At 34.1% G+C, this 25,502-nt stretch overlaps 1 protein-coding gene across 1 annotated transcript; it reads left to right on the top strand.

Moving 5' to 3' along the window:
- Nucleotides 1-1,221: 1,221 nt before the first annotated feature.
- LOC111999953 (probable pre-mRNA-splicing factor ATP-dependent RNA helicase DEAH9) lies at nt 1,222-25,298 on the top strand. Its single transcript, XM_065781247.1, is given in 22 exon segments — nt 1,222-1,581; nt 1,686-1,760; nt 3,078-3,167; nt 3,388-3,467; nt 3,975-4,044; nt 4,178-4,263; nt 6,226-6,295; nt 6,471-6,510; nt 6,513-6,565; nt 7,614-7,719; nt 8,291-8,337; nt 8,413-8,496; nt 8,598-8,651; nt 13,737-13,837; nt 15,400-15,490; nt 16,789-16,953; nt 17,742-17,894; nt 18,669-18,767; nt 19,069-19,155; nt 23,707-23,760; nt 23,927-24,006; nt 24,806-25,298. Coding segments are annotated over 22 exon segments (2,085 nt in total). The 5' UTR covers nt 1,222-1,329; the 3' UTR covers nt 24,954-25,298.
- Nucleotides 25,299-25,502: the final 204 nt, after the last annotated feature.

Consider the following 25,502-nt stretch of genomic DNA (forward strand, 5'->3'; position numbering starts at 1 on the left):
GAAAATAGCATTTTCAAAATAGAACCAAACACATGAAAATATTTTCCACAACAATTTTCATAGTACAACCAAACACTTGAAAATATTTTCCTTTTCCAGAAAATAACATTTCCGGAAAATATTTTACAGGAACCAAACGCAGCCTTAGTTCCTTTTTATGACTTTTTTAGTAGAGCTATTCTAGTTTCTTGCTAGTGTTGCACAAGAGAAAGAGAAGGCTATTGTTTGAATTGAACAATGCCCCTATTTCTCTTCCTAATTCTATACCTTGATTATGAATAAAGTCTATTATCGTTTTCTCTCAAAAAAAAAAAAAAAATCCACTACTACAATTATACATAGTTTTTTTCTCCCTTTGTTCTTCATTCTACATATCTCTCCATCTTTAACATTTTCTCTTTCTTCTTCTGATTCTAAAAAACAAATAAAATCCTACACATTTATTCCCATAATCCCACTAATTTCGAAAGAAGGCAATTACTCAAAACTCAATTAGGAAGGTATGAACACACCATTTGTTTATAATAAAATTCATTATATTGCTTTCTCTTTCTCTTTATCTCCCTTTCTTTAATCGCTCCACAAAAAGAGAGCCTGAATTGCATGCACAAAATGCGTGTGATGTGGCTAGTGTGTACACACACACACATAATATATATATATATATATATACATATTTTCAAGTTACTCTACTAAATATATATTTTTATTGGGTGCGAGTTTTAATAAATTCACTATTAAATTAGATTTTTTTTTCTTATCCTTTACATGTTTAAAATATTTCAAGATAATTGGAAATCAATAATTATGTTATAGATCAAATGTCTAAATTTTAAGTTTTTTAAATTAAAATTCCGTTTAAAAGATGGATTTAGATTTTTAAATCGAATAATAAATAATATTTGATTGACACAAAACTTAACATGCAAATTAAAAACATGAAGAACATATAATCTAACGATGATATTTTTGAAATATTAATTTATTTAAAAAATTATTAGATAATATAATTTTGCTTAAAGTTATACCAAGTGTAACAGTCCAATCAATATTTATGAATTCAATACTTAAATTTCAGCTTCTATTTGATACAATAAAAGGAAAGAAAAAAACCTTTGATGCATGGGTTGATTGATATAAAACCGGGCCAGCTATTGTTTTGAGACCCGCTCCAATTCAAACCGGGCCCATAACCCGCCCTCGCCCCTTTTTCCTTTCCAAAACGAACTCGCTCAGAGCAGAATTCAAAAAGAGAGTGGCAGCAGCAAGCAGTAAGCAAGAACCGAAACGACGGCGTAGTAGCAAGAAAACACAAAAAACAAAACGACAATGTCGCATTTCTGGAAGCCCGGAGCCGAGAAGCCTCGCATAGTCGACGACGAAGAAGGCGGAGTTCTGTTCTTGTCCACCGCTGCCTCTTCCTCTTCCTCTTCGGGATTCGGCTATGGAGGCATGGAAAAGCAGAGGCAGAGGCTTCCCGTGTATAAATACCGCACCGCGATTCTGTATTTGGTTGAAACTCACGCCACTTCTATTATCGTTGGCGAGACTGGTAGTGGCAAAACCACTCAGATTCCTCAGGTTCTCTTTCTTTTTTTCCCTTTGCTTTTTTTTTTTTTTTTTTTTTTAATAGTAATAGTGAATTCAATATGTTGATGGTTATTTTTTTTTGGTGAAATTGGCAGTACCTTAAAGAAGCAGGTTGGGCTGATGGTGGGCGTGTTATTGCTTGCACTCAACCTAGGCGTTTGGCTGTCCAGGTTATTTACTTTTTAATTATTGTGGTTTTTTTTTTTGTTTTTTTTTTTTTTTGTTTTTGTTTTATAAGATTGATTATTCAATTATCTGAAAAGTACTTGATTTTTCTTTCTGCACATAACTAATTGAAGAATGATGGTGTAATTTTAGAACTAGTGTCTGTTAGGAAATGGTAAATTCAAATTATGGGTAAAATACTATTTTGGGTCCCTAAATTTTAAACTTTAATTAAGTTCTTTGTTCATCCTTAAACTTTGTAAAGAGTTTTTTTCAATAATTTAGGAATGAAAAAAGATATTTTTTTAAATGTTTAAGTACAGAATTAAAATATTTTTAATAGTTTAGGAATGAAAAACAAATTCTTAAAGTTTAGGTTTAGGGTTGAACCACGAACTTTTGGTAAAGTTTAGGGACTAAAATTTTATTTTACCTTTAAATCATTTAATCAAAATTTCGACACTTTCCTCACACGTGGGGCTCAAACTCTACCTTAATAAGTGGGTCTCAATATGTGGCATTTTTAACTTTTTATATGGGAATTAGAGTAGAGACATGGTTCGAACTAATAGTCTGTTTGGATTGAGGGTGAGTAGAGTAGATTTGGCCCACAATTAGCCTATTTTTAGCCAGCTGTACTCTGCTCCCCTCCACTCCTCCTCTTTCCCTTCTCAATCCAAACGGGCCCTAAGGATCACATGCTTTTATACCATGATAGATTGTTAGCTATGGTAAGAGCTTAAACTTTTCAGAAATGGCATATTTAATAATTTAACATATATTATTTACACCAAACAATCAAAATGAGAAATGAGAAAGGATCTTCATCAATGAAACTTCTTGTCAGTGAGGTCCTTCTTGCATTGCATCATGACAATAATCAAATCGTAGCATCTGTTGGTCAAACTATCTATATTGTTTATGCACGATAATATTATGCCTAATTAAGGAGTGCAGTTGGAATAGTGTGTATATGCATCATGACATGCTAGTTCATTGGCTGAGTGGGGGAGGGAGTATGGGTATGCTACTATTTCTATTGTGCTATAGCAACCTTTAATCTTTTTGCTTCATCTGGTGGGAGATAAAAAGGTAACTTTGATAGGATAAATAGGATAGGATAGGATAGGATGCATGATGCCTAATGCATGATTCTCAACAGAAGTCCTCAAGAAGGAGAGTGTATCTTCATAAATGTGCAGAAATTCAAGGAAAGCTTATTCTTTGCAATTAAGTTCGGACTTTCTAGTTTGAACATTTAACATCAGTTTTACCATATGAGAGGGTATTTGCTTATAAATATTTGCTGTATTGCCTCATAGTCAGTTGCTGCAAGGGTGGCTGAAGAGATGGGGGTCAAGCTTGGAGAGGAAGTTGGCTACACAATTCGATTTGAAGATCTTACAAATACAGTGAGACCTTTTACTTTCTTTTCAAGTTCTCACTAAATCTTTTATAGGATAATCTTCTATTGTGATAAAGCATAATCTACATCAGAATGCTGTATCTTGCACATATCATATGATTCTTAGAAAATTTTTGGTGTTTTAAACTAGAATTTGTGCAACAGCTTTTGTTGTTTTTTAGTTCCTTGTCATGACTGCTGAGAATTTCCATGTTTTGGCAGCACAGAATACAACCATGATAAAGTTTCTAACGGATGGGGTGTTACTGAGGGAAATGATGGATGATCCTCTTTTGACCAAGTATAGGTATTGAGTACACTTCTAGAAATTTTTATTATTCTCCTTCATGTTTTCAGCCTATCTTTAAACTCAATCTACTTTCGTTCCCTTGTTCCTTGCGTATTGGTTCTGTAAAAATTTTTGGTTTTAAAGATTAACTTATGTTGGTCAGTTTTAGCTGGTCTGCAAACGTTCATACATGTGCATTAAGATTTTACATGCAAAAACCAACTACTAAAATTAGCGATGAAAAAAAATTATTCGATTGTTTGTCGCTTGCACTTGCTTGTTAGTCCAGAAAGTAACAATAATTTATTAGTTTTCTTTTTCCTTTTTGTGACCAATTCTAACTAATCTATTGAGGATGCATAGCTGACCCCATAAATTTGGGATTAAGGCTTGTTGTTGTTGTATACCATGTTCAGCAAAACTATAATGGTCTGTCTTTTTAATAACTGTTGTTATAAATGTTGTTGTATTATTTATAATCATATTTCCGTAATATTTTCCCCTTCAATTTCTCTACTGTTTCAGTGTCATAATGGTTGATGAGGCTCATGAAAGGTCCATTTCAACTGACATATTACTTGGTCTACTAAAAAAGGTACCACAGGAAATTTTGAAAACTAAAAAATTCCCCCCCCCCCCTCCCAATATATATATATATATATATTTTTTTTTTCTCTCTCTCTTGAGTTTATAACCTTTTTGTACATTTTATTATTACTTACTTCCAGATTCAACGCCGTCGACCTGAGCTGCGCCTGATTATTTCCTCTGCTACAATTGAAGCAAAATCAATGTCTGCTTTCTTCCAAGCCAGGTTTTCTTCTAAGACTTAGAGTGAAGTTAGATTCTGCACTGGCTTGCTTTGGTTTATGTTGCCATGGTTCTGGTTTACAAAAAACATTCCAGTTAATTAGGTGGAATTTGAATTTCTTGTCCAATCCACCCCAAAGAAAATCCCTTAGAATATTCTTTCAATCTTTTTGCCGCACCTACAGATAGTGGGAATAGAGATAAAAAAAAAAGTTGGGCTAGATAGTGAACTTTTGATAAGAGTGAGTCTCCTCCTTTTTGATGAGTGCTATTTCTTCCAGCCAGCCAGTTGACTATGTGTTCTCTCTATAATGGGATCCTAGGTTTGCCTTGCCTTGAAGTGAGCTCCCAAAGGCATATCCAAGTATTACATAGGAAGGGATGAAACATGACATCCAAGATCACTTGTAAACTCATCAACGCTTAGAACTTCTCTAATTGGCACAAGTTCAGATATTCTCAAACTAATCCTTTTCTATAACCATATTTTCATTTCCAATTAATTTTTTTTTCTACAACTCATTTTTACGAACTAGGGCAGGTTCCACTCATTTTATGAACATCCTAGAGTCAATGATCTAACCTTAAAATCCAAAAATCCATCAAAGTATGATATTTTACACAATCAAATGAATCAATTGACTTAAATGCTTCTAATCTTGTAAAATCCCTAATTTCTAAAACCCTAGACTATAGAAATTTTAAGAAATTAGTGTGATTAGGAAGAAATTTGTACCTTTGAGGCACTTTAATGATCTTGGCTCCAAAGATTCAACCTTTACTCTTCTACCCTTGTAACTCTTAAGAAAGACCCTCTCCAGAGTCCTCTATGAGTGTACACCAATTTTGATGAGTTTGGTAACTTACAGGGGTAATTAACTATATTTTTCTAAAAGAAAATAGATATTATTATTTTTTGATAGTTAAAATTTTTTTCTGAAAAAGACTACTTCATGTACAACGGACATGAAGAATCATAAAGAATTACAACAAGAAAAAATTGTATAAAAAAAATGTGGGGGCTCTATGAACAACACTATGGAATTACTATTCAGAAAACCCCACGCACGAGACCAATAATATAAGGAGCTAGTGAAGGTTGCTAACAACTGAACCCTTGTACTTTTCACATCTTTGTAAGTGTGTTGATTGCATTCCATCCATATAGTTCACATCAAACATAATAGAACAAGGTACCAAATATTTGGTGAATGATTACAAAATCAATTCCTCCATTTAAACATAAGGTCGATGACCTTTTTCAATAAAACCTTTTTCTTTTTGATAAGTAAGTAAATTTTACTAATAAAAAAAAAAAACAACAACCTGTTCTCAGGAAGTGTACTAGCAGTGTATCAAGATTACAAAAAATTACAAGAATCCAAAAAATCTAGTAAACTAGAGAAGGGATGACCATTCAAAGTTGCCCACTCATATAAAGTGGAAAGGGGTCCAATTTAGTACTATAGATTTTTAGAGTACCTAGATAACTTTTGAGTTTTTGTTAACCCTTTTTGTATTTTTATTTTTTCCCTGCTTGGCTTTTTCCTTTGTATACTTCCCTTGTACTAGGGTTGTGCCCCTTTTGCACTTTTCTTTAATGGATATTATTGCTTATAAAAAAGTTCCTGTGAGCTATAAGATTCTTTTTATTGTATTTTATTGGCTCTTGGCTTGTACAAAAAGTTATTAAGTGAAAGTAAAAGTATGCTAGTTGTTACTGCCAAAGCATGCTTCCTATTGTTATTTTTCATATTCTTTCATTAATACATGTTATCACCTTTATCATATTCTTGTATAGGTTCATATTTTTTTGTTCCAAAATTATCTTGATTTTCCTTTTTTTGTTGCCTCAACTTAGGTTGACCAACAGTAATTGTTTTCCTTAGTATGTGGCCAACAAACATAGTCTTTTTTTGACTATCTGAATTGAAAAAAATTATTATTATTATTTTTCTGTAACTAGCAAAAGGCGTCGAGGATTAGAAGGTGAGGAGCTTGGACCAAGGATGGAACCTGCGATCCTATCAGTTGAGGTATACCGTACTGCCATTTTATGTCTCTCTCTCTCTGCCCACCCTCCTTCCTGGTTTTTCTAATTTGGAATACCAATTCATTTAATCATTATTTTTGTTACAGAACTACAGTAGTTTTCTTCAGGTAACATTATGATTTCTTATGGATATATCATTGTAATCTGCTTAACTTTAGGGTAGAGGGTTTAATGTACAAATTCATTTTGCTGAGGAGCCGTTTCGGACTATGTTCAGGCTGTTGTTTCAACAGTATTGTCAATTCATAATCAGGTACTCATAATTTTCTTAAGGTCTCTCTCTCTCTTCTGTCCCTTTCTCTCTCTGTTTGCTATCTTTATATTTTGGATTGGTAAGTCACACTGCACCCAGTGAGTCTTGAACCTACAATCTCACCTATACCTGTTTTTATTGGGGAGGAAGTGCAAATTTTAGCTAGAGCTCATTAGCTTTAAGGATTTCTTGTACACTTGCTGCATACTAGAGTGTCCTTTCAAAAAAAAAAAAAAAAAAAAAAAAAAGAAAGAGGAAAAAAAGCAGAAATAGTACATGTTCCAATTTAGATGTCTAACCAGCTCTCTTTTCTTCTTAAAGATCCTTGATTCTTTGCATTTGCTAGTTTTTCCTCCTCTGGTGCCTTAGGTGCGCCCTTCGTGTAAGCTTCATGTCAGTTGGTGGTGCATCCTTGGAATGATTCCTAATAAATTCCTAACTGAAATTTTATGGTGTAACCCCTTGCTACTTCATACATTAAGTTGTAGCATCGATTTGATCTACCATTACATCACATATGCAGCAGATCTACATTGAATCTGTGCTAGTGATGTATGCTTAGGGTGATGCTCCTACAGCAAGGAACTACATAAGAAAGGTCATAACTAAACTGTAAACTGGAGGAACCAAATTATTTTCTCCCCACAATTCATTAATCTTTAATTTTACAAATGAACTGTACTGTGTATTGACTTCCTTACCAAGGATTCATAAGTCCTTTGAACTTATTTATTTATTTATTATTATTTTTATTGAATGAATTGTAAATTGATGTACCATGTTATATTCCCTGAAAGCTTGTTTCTTCTTTATTGACCATAGTTATTTATCACTGTCCATGTCCATGTGTTTCCCAGCTGCTACTATACATAGAACCTTGTAGGCAATGGTTTCATTTTTTTGTGGAATTTACTAATAAAAAAATTATTGTGAAAGTTGATGAGAGGCTGTCCTTTTTTTTTTTTGAGGATTAACTTCTTAATATGCATAGAGAGTGGTGTATTGTTTCACGAATATTTATTGTCTAAATTATATTTGTTGTTTTTAGGAACCCATGGGTGATATTCTGGTATTTCTTACTGGTCAAGATGATATTGATACTGCTGTCAAGTTGCTTAATGAGGAAGCTCAAAGCAATGGAAAGAAATCTTCAGGTTTGAATGACAAAGCAATTATGTCTAGACTTTGTAGTTTCTACATGTATACATCCTAAAGTAGTTGTAATTTGCTGAAATACACACACAAGCTATATTTATAATGTGTACATGTTTGTGTCTATATGCAATCATGCGGCCATGTGTATGTGTGCGTGTCTATATGTTGTGATTTATTAGATGCTCCATGATTTGTAGATGGTTCTGTATTTATTAAATACAACTGAAGTTTTGTGTCATAATATCGTAACTGATCCACATCCTCTGCTGGTATTGTCCATTTCTTATTATTATTTTGTTTCCTCCCTCTTCCTTTGATCGGTATTCACATGATCATATTACAATACATGATACCATGGTTCATGAACCACTGGAATTGACTTGTATTAACAAAGAACAGGGGAGCTTGCTCTTTGCACTGCATCACTTGTTTAAGTTTGATTTTATTGAGTTGGCAGTATTACATGTTTATCTTGTAGATTAGTATTTAAGATTATATTCTATTAGACATAATCAAAATCATTATGAAAAGTTTTGTTGGACATAATCATGAGTCAATCTACATTTTCAGGATTAATTGTTTTGCCTCTGTACTCGGGACTCTCACGTGCGGAGCAGGTTAGTAATATATCAATATGGTGTCTTTGTTTGTCAAATTTCTGATTCACTGACTACCTTTTTGCTTTCTATAAGGAGTTGATTTTTACTCCAACTCCTAGAGGGAAAAGGAAAGTAGTGATATCAACAAATATAGCAGAGACATCGTTAACTTTGGAGGTAACATCTCTGCCCTCTAGAGCAGTTTTTGTTGGATGTGATTAGTTAAAAGCAACCAGGAAGTGCATTGTCATCCAACCTTATGCTTCTATTATGTGCAGGGAATTGTGTATGTTGTTGATAGTGGGTTCTCAAAACAGCGATACTACAATCCGGTAACGAATTTGTTGTTTGAATGTTTAAATTTATGTAGTTGCACTTGTATGATTAGTTCTCATACTATTTTTTTTTTTTTTTTTTTTTTTTTTTTGAGGATTAACTTCTTAATATGCATAGAGAGTGGTGTATTCTTTCACGAATATTTATCGTCTAAATTATATTTGTTGTTTTTAGGAACCCATGGGTGATATTCTGGTATTTCTTACTGGTCAAGATGATATTGATACTGCTGTCAAGTTGCTTAATGAGGAAGCTCAAAGCAATGGAAAGAAATCTTCAGGTTTGAATGACAAAGCAATTATGTCTAGACTTTGTAGTTTCTACATGTATACATCCTAAAGTAGTTGTAATTTGCTGAAATACACACGCAAGCTATATTTATAATGTGTACATGTTTGTGTCTATATGCAATCATGCGGCCATGTGTATGTGTGCGTGTCTGTATGTTGTGATTTATTAGATGCTCCATGATTTGTAGATGGTTCTGTATTTATTAAATACAACTGAAGTTTTGTGTCATAATATCGTAACTGATCCACATCCTCTGCTGGTATTGTCCATTTATTATTATTATTATTTTGTTTCCTCCCTCTTCCTTTGATCGGTATTCACATGATCATATTACAATACATGATACCATGGTTCATGAACCACTGGGATTGACTTGTATTAACAAAGAACAGGGGAGCTTGCTCTTTGCACTGCATCACTGGTTTAAGTTTGATTTTATTGAGTTGGCAGTATTACATGTTTATCTTGTAGATTAGTATTTAAGATTATATTCTATTAGACATAATCAAAATCATTACGAAAAGTTTTGTTGGACATAATCATGAGTCAATCTACATTTTCAGGATTAATTGTTTTGCCTCTGTACTCGGGACTCTCACGTGCGGAGCAGGTTAGTAATATATCAATATGGAGTCTTTGTTTGTCAAATTTCTGATTCACTGACTACCTTTTTGCTTTCTATAAGGAGTTGATTTTTACTCCAACTCCTAGAGGGAAAAGGAAAGTAGTGATATCAACAAATATAGCAGAGACATCGTTAACTTTGGAGGTAACATCTCTGCCCTCTAGAGCAGTTTTTGTTGGATGTGATTAGTTAAAAGCAACCAGGAAGTGCATTGTCATCCAACCTTATGCTACTATTATGTGCAGGGAATTGTGTATGTTGTTGATAGTGGGTTCTCAAAACAGCGATACTACAATCCGGTAACGAATTTGTTGTTTGAATGTTTAAATTTATGTAGTTGCACTTGTATGATTAGTTCTCATACTCGCATCATATCTTGAATGTTTCACCTTGCAAAATTGTTTCTTGTAAATGTATCAATCTTGCCAACTCCACTTGTGTCTATGATTGAGTGTTGTATATTTTTCTCACAACCAATTCCAGGCTTGAGCAGCATAAATTGTCACTTTTCATGATTGGATCCTATATAGATATATGTTAGGGTGTCCCCTTCTAGGAATGTGTTGCATTGGATTCCCATATGTAATGACAAGTGGGTTAGGGTTAACAAGGGTGTTACCCGTAAGCGACACACTACATAGGCACTTGGGTGTACTGAGAAATGGGCAAGGTTCCCTCACATTGGTGAATGGTTTTGGATAGAGAAGTTAATCCAGGAGAATAGGAGGATATTTAACAGGGAAACTAATGGAAATAGTAGATACTATAATTAGGAGGAGAATAAATATGGTGTGCTTGCAAAAAATTAAGTGGACAGGGGATTAATCTAAAGGAATTGAACATACATATATCAATTATGGTCTTCAAGAAAAGATAAAAATAGATATGGAGTAGAGATAATCATGGATAAAATTCCTTAAGAAGTTGTTGAGATTAGGAGGATAAGAGAGAATTTTTTTAATATAACTTATCCCAGGAGAAGAAACAATTAACATAGTGCATATGGTTCTCAAATAGGGTTGGAAGAAGCCATTAAGCAAAATTTTTGGAAGGACAGGGATGAACTAATTCAAGGGGTACCAAATAGGGAAGTGTTTTTATTGGAGGAGACTTGAATGGTCATGTTGGAAAAGATAGTAGTGATTTTAAAAGAATGAGTTAGGAGATGCTATTTTTGACTTTGCAATGGCATACGATCCGATATTGGTGAATACTTGGTTCAAGATGATTCACACTTAATTCCTTTAAAATTGGGACAAACGTTGGCCAAATAGAGTTTCATCGTTACTTGAAAAGTTGATGGTAGATATTACAAAGATTGCAAGACTAGAAGAGAGCATAACCCATAACCAATCAACATAGGTTGGTGGGACTAGACATTTGTATTAGAAGATGTTGGAAAATAAGAGATATTTGACATGGAAGTCCAAGATTTAAATGGTGGGGTTTGAATGAAGAGAAACAAGTTATTTTTAAAGATAGAATGATCAAAGAAGGTAAGTATGGCCTAGATGAAGCTCTTGAAAAGATGTGGAATGAAATCAAAGGTTTTATTAAAAGAGTGGCTAAGGAAGTATTTGGAGAATTGAAAGGACGACGAGTACCAACTAAGGCCTAAGGAGATTTGGTGGTGGAATGAGAGTGCAAGCAACCTTTAAATTAATGAGAGAGTTATAGAAGCTTGCCTAGATGTAGAGACAATGCCACATATAAAAGTATAAAGTGGACTGGGTTGCAATGTTAGGCTTTTGTTCTTTTTTTTCAATTCATGTTATTATGGACTTTTGTACTTTGCATTTGATTTGTATTGTCCCTGATGTACTTCCTGTATACTCAGGTGACACGCTTCTTTTTTTAATTATTTTTTATTACTTATATAAATTTTTTTATTTTATAAAGTGTTGCAGAAGGAAGCAATAAAGGCTATTCTGGAGGCTAGATTTTACGCTTATGATGAGATGTATAGCAAGTTTGGGGATGATGGATGGAGAAAAGAATATTTATAAACTTGCTATGATAGGGGAAATGAGAACAAGAAACTTGGAGTGTATCAAGTTGCATTGAGGATGAAGATCAAAAGAGTGTTAATAAAGAAAGATGGAAGAGTTAATATTATTTTTAATGGATTTTATACAAGAAATTCAATTGAGGATAGAAAAGATAGGTTTGTTAAAAAAAATAGGATTATAAAAATAAATGGCACATTGTCGTGGAATTTTATACCTATATACAAGAACAAAAGATATAAAAAATATACAAATTGTTGTGGAATTTTGCTTATGAGTCGCACTATGAAACTTTGAGAAATAGTGATTGCAATTGAATCTAGTCAAAGAAAAGATAAAACAATATTGGATAATCAATTTGGTTTTATACTTGGGTTACCATGGAAGCAATTAGATCTCCATATAGTTTTTATTGACCAAGTGAAAGTGTATGTTAAAGCACTTTAAAGGTTTTGTGACAGGTTTTAGAAAAGAATAGAGTTTCTCTAAAGTATATTAAGGTTAAGGATATTTATTTGACTGAGTTGTAACTAATGGGAGAACAAGTGAAAGAATCACAAGTGGGTTTCCTATCACAATAGGTTTGCATCAAAGACCCCACTTTAAGTCCATATTTCTTTTCGTTGGTTATGGATGAACTTATTATATACATTCAAGAATCATGATGAAGTCTCTTGGTGTATGTTTTTTTTTTTTGTAGATGATACAGTCTTAGTGGATAAAACTAGATGCATAGTGAATGTAAAGTTGGAAGTATGGAGGGATGCTTTAGAATCTAAAGGTTTTAGGTTAAGTAGGTCTAAAACAGAGTACATAAAGTGTAAGTTTAGTAAAAGGAGAAATAAAGAATTCAAGATGAATGGGTTGTAAAACTTGATAGCTAAGAGATACCAAAGAAGGGGGAGTAGCTTGAGATGGTTTGGTTATGTGCAAAGGAGATCGATTAATGCTTGAGTGAGGAAGAATGGTTTGATTCAAGTCAAGGGATTGAAAAGAGGTAGAAGACCTAAAATAACGTTAGTAGTAGTAGAAAATGACATGTTAATTAAGGAAGTTACAACAATTATGATTTTGGAATTGAGAGAATGATGGAAAAAATAAACGTGGTTGATATTGATTAGTTTATAGAGAATTCATTGCTGGTCCCAAAAGTTTTAATAATAAGGCTTTGTTTTTGTAACATGTCCTATAGCTTTGGAGTTGTGGAATATGGTGTCCAGCTATTTGGCCTCCATTGGGTTATGCCAATGACAGTCATTGATATGTTTGCGGCTTGGCAGGGGTCTTTTGGGAAGCATAGAAATATTTCTTTTTGGAAGGCTGTGCCACATTGCATTATGTGGTGTCTTTTGGCAAGAACGGAATTCCAGAAGTTTTGAGGGGTGTGATCAGAATATCCTAGAAATTAAAGCCTTCTTCTATCCGTATTTTGTTGGATTGTGGTGCTGGTTTTCTCTCCCCCCCTTGTTTTTCTCTCTTACACTTTTTTGATCATTGTATTTTGAATTGATTGTACTTCTCTCTTAGCACACCACCGGTGTACTAGGTTTGTTTTTTACTAATAAAATTTTTCATTGCTTATAAAAAAAGAAATATTTCTTTTTGGAAGGCTGTGCCACATTACATTATGTGGTGTCTTTGGCAAGAATGAAATTCCAGAAGTTTTGATGGATGTGAACAGAATATCCTAGAAATTAAAGCCTTCTTCTATCCGTATTTTTTTGGATTGGAGTGCTGGTTTTCTCTCTCCCCCTTGTTTTTCTCTCTTACACTTGTTTGATAATTGTATTTTGAATTGATTGTACTTCTCTTTTAGCACACCGCCGGTGTACTAGGTTTTCTTTTTTTTCTAATAAAATTTTTCATTGCTTAAAAAAAAAGTGTTTTTTTTTTTTTTTACTGGGGGATTAAAGTGTGGATTATTGGTCTTGGTTTAGAATGAAGTAAATCATCTTTAGGTTGGGATAATTTAACTTTTTTGAATTATTTATAGAAACATGCTACACTATAATTTTATATCATATTTTTTCCCATTTGCATGTAAAAATTTTATTGTAATTATGATTGATTCAAATGGCATCTAAAATCATTCTATGTCTGTCTACTCTTTCTTATCATTGAATCTTTCTTTTTTTTTTTTTTTGTTTGGTTTGCTGCAGATTTCAGATATTGAGAATCTGGTAGTGGCACCTATATCCAAGGCATCTGCTAGACAAAGGGCAGGTAGAGCTGGACGAGTTCGACCTGGGAAGTGTTACAGGTACCTATCTTCAAGGCAATATTTTACTTCTTGGGAAATTAGAGTCAATTAACTGGTAAAGTGACCTCATTTATAATCACTATTGTTAGTAATTTATTACTTTAGTGCTCAAACCTTATCACATTCAATTCATTATAAATGAAGCAGTCAAGTGTTGTTACTGTTTCAGAATTACGGATAAGGCACCTCTATTATCATTTTACCTTGTTATGCTTCAGTTTTGCAGTTAAGAATTCATAAAGCATGTGACCACTCAATGCACTTGCACCAAGAAAAGTACCTTTGCCTTTGCTACACATGTACCTTCAACTAACATTATTGAGACAATAACATGCTTTTATATGAAGAAACATTATAATAAGTTAATCTTATGCATTAGGTACAATTGTGTTAATGGGAAATGACTCAGAATGGCCATTTTAGTTAGAGGCAACTTGGTTTGTGGAATCTGTGATTCCCATAAAAGTTCACATTCTCTAAATCTTGGATTATCAAAATCAGTTTCCTGAAAATGTAACATGCCCATGTTTGGTTCACTAGTTGAATTCCTGTCAGGTTCTTTGGAATGTAACATTCCTGCATTTTGTTAGATCTAAACTTTTCTAGGATGATAACAGCTTTTGCCGTAGACTTTCAAAAATACCCTTGTTTAGTATTTAGTATAACAATACGATCTTGCGTTCTAGGCTTTATTTTGGCCCAAGCCTGAAACCATCTCCCTCTTTCTGCTCTGGATCAACAACAGTCATGTATGTGGGCTAACTATAGTTGTCGGCTGTATCTTGGTTGGGTTGGGGAGGGGGGGGGGTGGGTGTGCTGGGCTGTTAGTGGTACTAAAGAGCTTCCACCAGCACAATTAACAAGAAATGGTCTGAATTGGGACAACCTGGATGCACGAAATGGGCAGTTTTGGAATTATTGAAAATAAGAAGTACATTTTAGTTTCTGAACATTCTTCCTACCATTTTTTGAAAAGGAATTTTTAATTAACAAGGTTTGAATGTGGTTATGAGATTTCTACGTTTTGTGGAAGTGTGATACCCATGAAAATGTTACATTTCCAAAAAGTACAGTTTAATCTGGGAGCCATACATGAGAATCTGATCAGATTCCCAGAAAGAAATGGGATTCCACTAACCAAATGGCTTGTAAAGGTTTAGCTTGTAGAAGCTTTCAAAACACTCTTTAATATATTTGTAATGATATGGGTATACTCTTATTTTTAGGTTTACATTATTTTAAACTGAGCACAGTCATGCTCTGTTTCAATTTATCGGTTCACAAGTTTCAAAATCTTCAGAATTTGATTATAACTGCCAATTTTCATAAGCAATTTATTTTATTAGAGTTTACACACTGCTGATGCAAGCCAATTTTCCTTGTAATCTTAGCCTATCATTTACTTCCTTTTTATGATTTAATCTTTTGTGCCCATGTTTTTGTGCATTCTGCCTAAGTTTCAAAGGTTGCTATTTGAACTTGTAGAGATGATATGTTAACTGCATTTCCAGTAATTTGATACATAGTTACATCTTGATCTTTATTCCTGTGGCTGCAACCAGGTTATATACTGAAGAGTATTTTGTCAATGAAATGTCTGCTGAGGGTATTCCAGAGATGCAAAGATCAAACCTTGTTTCCTGTGTGATTCAGGTATGCAGTTTAGTTGCAATAAGTTCTATAAGTCATAGTGTGCAACTGTGCATCCTCTCCTTCCACATTTTTTTTTTTTTTAAAATTTTATGATTCCATAATGGGTTGATGAAACTCTCGTATTGCAATAATTTCTTGTCTTTGAAGTGTTCATTTTTGTGTTGATTATCTTCTGATTTATGATAGTGGTTATAAATTGACATGAAAAAGGAGGGAAGGAGAGACATAGCTTGAACTGGGGTTGACTTCGGTATATGATATAATTAGTTGCTTGTACCACTCCTCTATGTCCTTTATGCATAATTGCTTCAAAGATTAGCAAACTGTCCTTTGCCGATGGTGATGTGGGAGGCACCAGGAAATATTTGTTTTAATTTATTTTTATTTAATTTTGGAAGTCAATTATGGTTTATCAGTCAATTTTTTATTTTAGGTCGTAGTAGTTAAAATTAATTAGTATATTTATTTTCCCGGAGTCAAGGTTTTTGTTGTAATTCAATATTTGGGATTTTCCAAGTCATTTAGGATAAGATTTTCATAGTCAATTACAATAAGAATTAGGGTTTGCCTATGTCAGTTAGAGTTAGGTTTTAGTTTTAGTAGTCTCTATAACCATATTATTGTATTCCTATGGGGATGATCATGGTTTGATTGATTGAAAATTTTGCATAGTTTGGTTCTGGTTGCAACCAACACCAACCCTAGGTTCTAACTACTAGAGGTTTCTCTCTTGCTTGGTGCGGACCCTTAAATTATCTATTCTTCAATTTTATTATTGCATTGTTTTGGTTTTATTCCTGTGGCAAAGGTTTATTCCCTTCGTTGATTATCTTGATTGTCATTATCATGTAGTTTGTGCAACAGTCAGTAAAACCTCCAACATGCTTAAGCTTCAAAGGAGTGTAGTATAAACTTTTTTTCTTTCAATACAAGGGCAAACAATTATATTAAGAAGAATTATGTGAGAGAACTTCAATACGTAAATGATTTATTCCTCCAAGACCAACAAGCTAGCCACCCTTTATCCTTTATTATGGGGGGAGGTGTGTCATTTGAGCCAAAGCTCATTGGATTTTCTTATCTTCTTATTTACAAGGGCCTGAAATTAGTGAAGTGTCATGATGGCAGACGGTTATAAATTGGTTTCTTTATGTCATGTTTTTCTTATGATCTCTGGGCTTTTCTTCAAGCAAGAACTTAATATAGTAATGATATGCCTTGGAAGAGGTTTTTTTTTTTTTTTTTTTTTTTTTTTAAGCAATAGTTTTGATGGTAATTATTTTGTTCTGATGTATCAGTTAAAGGCCCTAGGTATAGACAACATCCTGGGCTTTGATTGGCCTGCATCTCCATCTCCTGAAGCAATGATTCGAGCGCTAGAAGTACTGTATTCTCTTGGAGTGTTGGATGATGATGCCAAACTTACTTCACCGGCTGGATTTCAAGTGGCAGAGATTCCATTAGTATGTTGCCAATAAACTACGTTGTCATGGTTTTTAATTTTTTATAAGCAATAAAATTTTATTGATGAGGTGGATCTATGTTTTCATGGTTGATGCGTGTGATCGCTCATGTGTTTGATCTTCTACATTTTTTAAAAGTATTTTCCCAGTTTGGCATGCCTGGTGTTATATTCTACTGTATCTTGCAGTAAAAATTTTCACCTGGTAGTTGTTATTACTGCATATTAGCCTCCCATTCACCCCCCCCCCCCCCCCCCCAAAAAAAAGGGAAACCTATCCTGGAGCTCTCGCCTTAATTTTTCATGGAATCATTTTATCTCTGTTACTTCATGGAGTAAACAAAGGTCTAAGTTACTTCTTATGACAATGAAACTGAAATAAATGAATACTGGTCAAATGATCTCATGCTTGTTTTTTTTGGTTGCCTTTCATTCTAACCTCATTTTTAAGTGAGCCTATTATCAGTTTCTTATTTTGTTCCATTGCTATCACTTTTCAGTTCATAGTTATTTTTAGAACTATATTTATGAATTGTTTGAAACTAACGCTTATGGAAGCATGAGCCTTGAAAATATATTGTTTATATCCATCAAACATCTGTATGTTGTTACGTATTCTCTTACAATTATTACGTTTTTAATATAGTGTAATCTGGATGAGCTTGTATTATATTTTGGGATGTGTTTGTTGTAGTAGGTTTGTTTCTGACATGGTTGATTTTTACCTTTTTCTTCAGTCAATAAATTTTAAAAATGAAACTTGAATGTGTGTTGAAATTTTCAATGTAGGAACCAATGATCTCCAAAATGATCCTTTCTTCAAATGAACTTGGGTGTTCAGAGGAGATTCTTACTATTGCTGCCATTCTCTCTGTCCAAGTAAATTGTTTTATCCCTCTTGCCTTAGTTGATCTAATATATTATCACTTTCTCTGGTTCAAGGTTTATATATGGTGCACTTTGAATTTTAAGTGACAGACACAGGAAAAATGCTGACTGAGAAAGCCATGTTGGGCCTTGTCTGCTCTTTTCCTTCCTCTAATTATTTAGGAAGAGAAAAAACTGCGGGCCCCATGGGGGTTGTCCCACATTCGTAGGGAGGGAGTTAAAAGGCTTTATCAAGTATTAAGCTATCCTATTAGTTAGAGTACTGTTTTTGGTGTGGGCTTGTGTCTTACACTTAATGACCCTCATGTGCTTTCTCTTCTCCCTAATGAGAGAANTTTCAATTTTTCTGGACAGCACAACTTTAAAAATTCCTTTACTGTACCTCTAGTCTTCATTTACCCAAAAAAAAAAAAAAATCCTTATTCCTCTGTTAGTTGTCAATTTTGTTTTATCTGTATGTTGGTCATATACTTTATCCTACATGCTTTGTTGTGCCAAGAAATCAATCTAATTTCTGAGTTTGAACTGCTGCACATTCAGTCCAACTTTTGAGCCCCACTTCCAAAAGAATACCCTAAAGGTTACACCTTTTGAATGATCAAATTTGAATTTAAATTGAGCATTCACAATCTATCCGAAATGATTGTCTAACATATAAAATTTAGAATTGTTCCATCTCATTGTTTGGTGCTTTGATGGGTGATGGTACTACTGATATCTACTCAATGCATCTTCCGTTACTGGACCAGTAATTTGTTTTTTTTGGGGTTGGGGTGTAATATATGTGATATTTTTCTTTGCTCAGTAATGGTTGTGTAATGAATGCAGGGTGACCATGTGACATTCCTAAATGTTTACAAAGGGTTTCTTCAATCTGGAAAATCTTCGCAATGGTGTCATAAGAACCATGTGAATTACCAAGCCATGGTGTGTCTCTGTTTTTAGCTGCTTTAAAAATTTTAAGAAATATGTTTTTTTTAAAGGTAAATGTTATCACATGCACCTGTAATTATTTGACCTTGACCTCACATCTCCTACTTATTTAAAACAGGAGGAGATGCTATTTGGTCCAAAGACCATTGGCCAATTAATGAAATGGTTTAATTTTCACTTTTCTTAGTTCCATGTGCGAATGTAGCTCTAAATTTACTTGATTTAAGTAGTATTACCTTGTGCACTTTGTGGTTGTGGTTTTGTTTATGTTGATATTGGTTTACATGCTGTGCAGAAAAAAGTGATTGAAATTAGAGGGCAGCTCCGAAGAATAGCACAGAGATTAGGCATGGTCTTAAAATCTTGTGAGGGAGATATGAAGGTAACTTTCCAAGAGATTTACTGATAGAACAATGTCATACTTCCCTATAAAACATTTGTTTGCATTGCAGAGAAAAGGGCAGTAGAACCAACCAGCAATTCATTTTTAGCCACTTGATAGACTACAACATGAAATCTGCATTTTTGTTTCTCTCTATCCTTGTCCCATTGGTCACAGGAAGATGTCATGCTATTCATACTTCTATTGGCTTAAAAGCTTCAGAGCTTTTAACCATTATTAATACTAGCTTATAACCTGCACCATGCATGGTACCCATTTAAAATATATATATATATATATTAGTAAGAGTTTGGCTAAGTAGTAACATAATTATCTAAAGTTGGATGTAGAGAAGGCTTTTGATCATGTGAATTGGAGTTTTCTCATCCTTTTCTTAAGTGCTGTGGTTTTTTTGAAAAGTGGAGGCAGTGGATCTTCTTTTGTTTATCTACTGTTCATTTCTCCATCTTGATTAATGGCTCTTCCTGTGATTTTTTTGGGAGCTGTAGGGGGTGAGACAAGGCAATCCATTGTCTCTATTGTTATTAGTAATTGTCATGAATACGGTGGGTAGAATGTTGGATAAAGCTGTTAATGAGGGCCATATAGAGGGATGTTCTTTAGTAATGTCTCGTCTCCTCTTTGCTGACGATACTCTCATTTTTTGTGACACTGATCTTGATCAGCTTTTGCTACTTCGTATGGTGCTCATCTGGTTTGAGGCTGTTTCAAGTTTAAAAATTAATCTGGGTAAGTCAGAGTTAGTTCTTGTGGGAGTGGTTCCGAACATTATGCTATTGTTGGATGTGTTAGGATGCAAGCAGGGTTCACTTCCTATGAAATACTTGGGTCTTCCTTTGGGTGCTAACTTCAAAGAGAGGATGATACGGAATCCAATTTTAGAGGTGGAAAGGAGACTTGTGGGATGAAAATGTGTATATTTATCCAAAGGGAGGAAGAGTCACTTTAATTAAGAGTACTCTATAGGGCTTGCTTACCTATTTTCTCTCTTTATTTCCTATCCCCGCAGATGTGGCTAATCGTATTGAAAAAATCCAGCAGAAATTTTTATGGGATGGTATGGGGGGAGGACTAAATTCAATCTAGTTAAATGGGTGACTGTTTGTATTCCTCTTTCTTCAGATAGTTTGGGTATTAGAAGATTGATTTTTTTTAATGAAGCTTTGTTAGGGAAATGGTTGTGGTGTTATAGTCTTGAGATGGATGCTCTCTTCAGAAGAGTGATAGAGGTAAAGTATTGAGTTAGTTTGTGGAGAACTATTAGACGGGGTTGGTCTTCTTTGTCATGTCACATTGAATATGAGGTTGGGGATGGAACATGGGTGAAATTTTGGCAAGATCGATTGTGCGGGGAGATTTCTCTTGTTGTATGTTACCCTGAATTATTTAGAATTAGCACCCGCAATAAGGAGGCAAGTGTGGCTGATTTTATGCAGTTCACCAGTGGGATTCTTTAATGGAATCTATACTTTGCCTGGGCCATACAAGCCTGGGAATTGGACTCCTTGACGACCTTTATGGATACCATTTATGGTACAGTAATTAGGGGGATTAGGGAGGATAAGATGTGTTGGAAACCTTCCAAGAAAAATGGCTTCAAGGTTGGTGTTTATTACCGACTTTGGGTGCTGGTGCTGTTACTAGTGATCATCCTTTCCCCTGAAAAATATTTTGGAGATCAAAGTCCCCTTCGAGAGTAGCCTTCTTTGTATGAACTGCAGCTTTGGTTAAAATTTTGACAATTGACAATTTTAAGGAATAGAAAGATAAGGATTACCAATTGGTGTCATATGTGCAAATGTAATGGTGAAATTGTTGATCACCTTTTGCTACATTGCCCTATTGCTGCAGACCTGTGGTCCATGAATCTGTTGAGCTTTTAGCTTTTTGGCAAGGTCGATACTTGGTATGGTTAGATCCCCCATTGCTTGAAGTGGTGCATTTGGGGGGAAATGAATAGCAGGAGTTTTGAAGATACTGAAAGTTCTATGCTTGACCTTAGTTGTTCTTTTTCAGAACCTTGTTGGACTGGTTGTCTGCCTTGAGGAATCTTTCTTTATTTTCTATTGTTGATATATTAGACATATGCAATTTTTGTAAGTGACTGGTTACCCGTTATATCTCCTGTATTCTTGGGTGACTCATTTTTTTTTTATATATATATATTATTACTTTTCAAAAAGTAATTAGTGACAGTCGATTCATAATTCATTCACCTAAAACTTCATCTCTCTAGCATTTAAGAAAACCATCTATGGCTAATCGTATTGAAAAAATCCAGCAGAAATTTTTATGGGATGGTATGGGGGGAGGACTAAATTCAATCTAGTTAAATGGGTGACTGTTTGTATTCCTCTTTCTTCAGATAGTTTGGGTATTAGAAGATTGATATTTTTTAATGAAGCTTTGTTAGGGAAATGGTTGTGGTGTTATAGTCTTGAGATGGATGCTCTCTTCAGAAGAGTGATAGAGGTAAAGTATGGAGTTAGTTTGTGGAGAACTATTAGACGGGGTTGGTCTTCTTTGTCATGTCACATTGAATATGAGGTTGGGGATGGAACATGGGTGAAATTTTGGCAAGATCGATTGTGCGGGGAGATTTCTCTTGTTGTATGTTACCCTGAATTATTTAGAATTAGCACCCGCAATAAGGAGGCAAGTGTGGCTGATTTTATGCAGTTCACCAGTGGGATTCTTTAATGGAATCTATACTTTGCCTGGGCCATACAAGCCTGGGAATTGGACTCCTTGACGACCTTTATGGATACCATTTATGGTACAGTAATTAGGGGGATTAGGGAGGATAAGATGTGTTGGAAACCTTCCAAGAAAAATGGCTTCAAGGTTGGTGTTTATTACCGACTTTGGGTGCTGGTGCTGTTACTAGTGATCATCCTTTCCCCTGGAAAATATTTTGGAGATCAAAGTCCCCTTCGAGAGTAGCCTTCTTTGTATGAACTGCAGCTTTGGTTAAAATTTTGACAATTGACAATTTTAAGGAATAGAAAGATAAGGATTACCAATTGGTGTCATATGTGCAAATGTAATGGTGAAATTGTTGATCACCTTTTGCTACATTGCCCTATTGCTGCAGACCTGTGGTCCATGAATCTGTTGAGCTTTTAGCTTTTTGGCAAGGTCGATACTTGGTATGGTTAGATCCCCCATTGCTTGAAGTGGTGCATTTGGGGGGAAATGAATAGCAGGAGTTTTGAAGATACTGAAAGTTCTATGCTTGACCTTAGTTGTTCTTTTTCAGAACCTTGTTGGACTGGTTGTCTGCCTTGAGGAATCTTTCTTTATTTTCTATTGTTGATATATTAGACATGCAATTTTTGTAAGTGACTGGTTACCCGTTATATCTCCTGTATTCTTGGGTGACTCATTTTTTTGTTATATATATATTATTACTTTTCAAAAAGTAATTAGTGACAGTCGATTCATAATTCATTCACCTAAAACTTCATCTCTCTAGCATTTAAGAAAACCATCTCGCTATTATCCACATGAATCTCTCTCTTTCCTTCTGTTATCCCCTGTTTTCTTTTATTTATTTTAAAAATAGATTACTTAGGCACCCCATTCAAATTAGAGGGAGAAAAATAGGAAAAGAAGAAAAAAAGGAATTGAATGATGGCATAGAATTGTCTTAACCCATTAAGGAAGTTCTCTAAAATAAAGATTTTTTTTTAAAATATGGTTATTTTAGGATGAAAACTAACATAATTACTAATTAGAATTAAGGGATAAGTTATAACAAATGAGATTATACTTCACAACTGCTTGCTAGTGTCACTGGTATACTACACAGTAAAAGTATTATTTTTCATCAGCATCGGCTTGAAACATGCTTGCAACTGTTAATGGCAATTCAGCATTCAAGTTGAAGGAAATCTAAAACCTAGAATGAAATTCAAATGATCTGAAAAGGATGATAACTGATCAATCTAAAATTTTCCTGTGATTCACTTGTTCTCGCAAGCAGCAGCATCCTTGATGGCGTTACCTTTTTAATAATAATAATTTCATCATCATCATCTTCTGCTTATTGTATCAAGATCTTCAATTGTGCTTGGCAATAAATCAATTTTTGAAAAGAACAAATCTGACAAAAGCCAAAAAAGCTCAACCAAATGACTAATAGTAATAATCAAACAGAGTAAAATGATGGTAGGATTAATAATAGCTGGTAATTAGGTGGTATGCTATTAATTATTCACTCTCCAATCTCTAATCATTACTCTTGAAATGGAGAGGAATATTAAGAGATTAATTGAAGGGCATAGACCAGGGTTTTGACCAAACCTTGTAATTGTAGCCTATACATGTGGCATATAATGTGCAATTTTAGGATTGCTAGTTCCATTCAGCATTGGCTTTTCCTCATTTCCATATCATTTTCTATTTAGAACTTAGAAATTGTCATTCTGAATAATTTAAAATTGAAGTTTGAAGATCAAAAAACCTTTTCTTGTTATATTCTGAGTAGTTTGAAATTGTTAATGTTCTATTGTTTTTAATCCTGTCCAGGCAGTAAGAAAGGCAGTTACTGCTGGCTTTTTCGCTAATGCGTGTCGTTTAGAAGTGAGTAATTCCTTATCAGACTAACTATCAATGCACCTTGTTCTCTTTGGACATATGAATTTATGTTCATTCCTGTTAGTTGTAAAACTTCATTATTTCGGCCATTTCATTTCAACACTTTTCTGAGTGATCCCTCTGATAAATTTATGTTCTTATCTTGTCAAAGGCATTCAGTCACAGTGGGATGTATAAGACTGTCAGAGGCTCTCAGGAGGTTTATATTCACCCATCGTCTGTGTTGTTCAGGTTTGTACAGAAACTGGTCTGATATTTGACTTGATACTGTATTAATGAACTTATGGTTTTTCTCTTTTTGGTTATTTTAATAAAGGGAAAATGAAAGATTTTATTTATTTATTTATTTTATGCATAGTTTTTTAGTTGTACTATTATGTAGTAATTGAAATAACAATATTCAAATGTCGCCGCATGCTCTTCACATGATAATTAGTTTTCCTGATCTTACACTGGAATCTAGTGCTACAGAGAATGGCTTAGGTAGGGACCTTGAATTTTGCTAGTTTTATCCTCTTTTGGTATAGGTTGGGTTGGGAAGTTCCCCCTTCTTTTCTTGTGCATACTTAAATAATTAATAAAAGTTCAATTATTGAGTAACAGGAATATGCATTTCTATTAGAATACTTGCTTATGGCAACCTACAGTAAAGAGTAACAAAGGGCAATCAACACACACTTCACTTATTTATTTTATCTTCTCAGAGATTGCTGCTATTTCCAATACAGGGTAGTCATTTTCTCATATATTTGCACAAAGGTTCTTCAATTTCTAGGAAGCTCTTTCACCCCATGGTTTTCTTTCTTTCTTTCTTTCTTTCTTTGTTTTTGTTTTGTTTTTTTTTTCAATCGCACCAATAATTTTTGTATGTATCTGTGTGTTATCATTTGTTTTTGCTGTCTGATCCATGCTGCAACCCTATTGGCTGTTTCTCTTTTTATGCGCTTCATCCATAATGTATTATCATCTGATTAGTACATGTGTTGTGCACATGCTATTATTTCATCTCAAATATGTGTTCATCATGCAGAGTTAACCCAAAGTGGGTTATATTCCATTCTCTTGTCTCAACTGATCGGCAGTACATGCGCAATGTCATCTCCATAGATCCTTCTTGGCTAAGGGAGGCTGCCCCACATTTTTACCAGCATCAACCACACAATGCTATTGGTCACTGACCTTGCTGTTTGATTTGCTTATGCAATGGATCAGGGGGAAGCAATTGGTATGGCCTAGATCAGTAACCTAGGAATTTCCTTGAAAATATATGTATTAATTTTGAGAACTCTAAATTGCCATTTTTATATTCATCTCTTTTTGATATATAGAGTGTAACATATAGGACTAGTTGACATTGGTTTTAAGCTGATCTCTTGTTCATCATAAATATTAATTTTGTCCATAGTAGAGAGAATGAGGTTTGTGCCATAAAGTAATGGTAGTTTGAATGATAACCATATCTTTGGGCGATCCCTTCTTTTTTCCTGAGAGGAAATGGAGGAATTATTATTGCATTATGCTTATGTTTTTATGTGCTTTTTAAATGAGAAAGGGTATTGGGGAACATATTTAGTAAATTGAGCGATGCTAACAATTTTTAAGACTGTTTTACTTGTTTGTATCAAACATTTGAAAACTAGCAAATTGCCATTGAACTTGAACGTGAACTCTCTGTACTACACTTTTTTAAGTACGAAGAATTGCAGGCAATGTAAATATGCATTTTT

The sequence above is a fragment of the Quercus suber genome, unplaced genomic scaffold, assembly GCF_002906115.3.
Source record: "Quercus suber isolate HL8 unplaced genomic scaffold, Cork oak 2.0 scaffold_260, whole genome shotgun sequence".
Taxonomy (NCBI): domain Eukaryota; kingdom Viridiplantae; phylum Streptophyta; class Magnoliopsida; order Fagales; family Fagaceae; genus Quercus; species Quercus suber.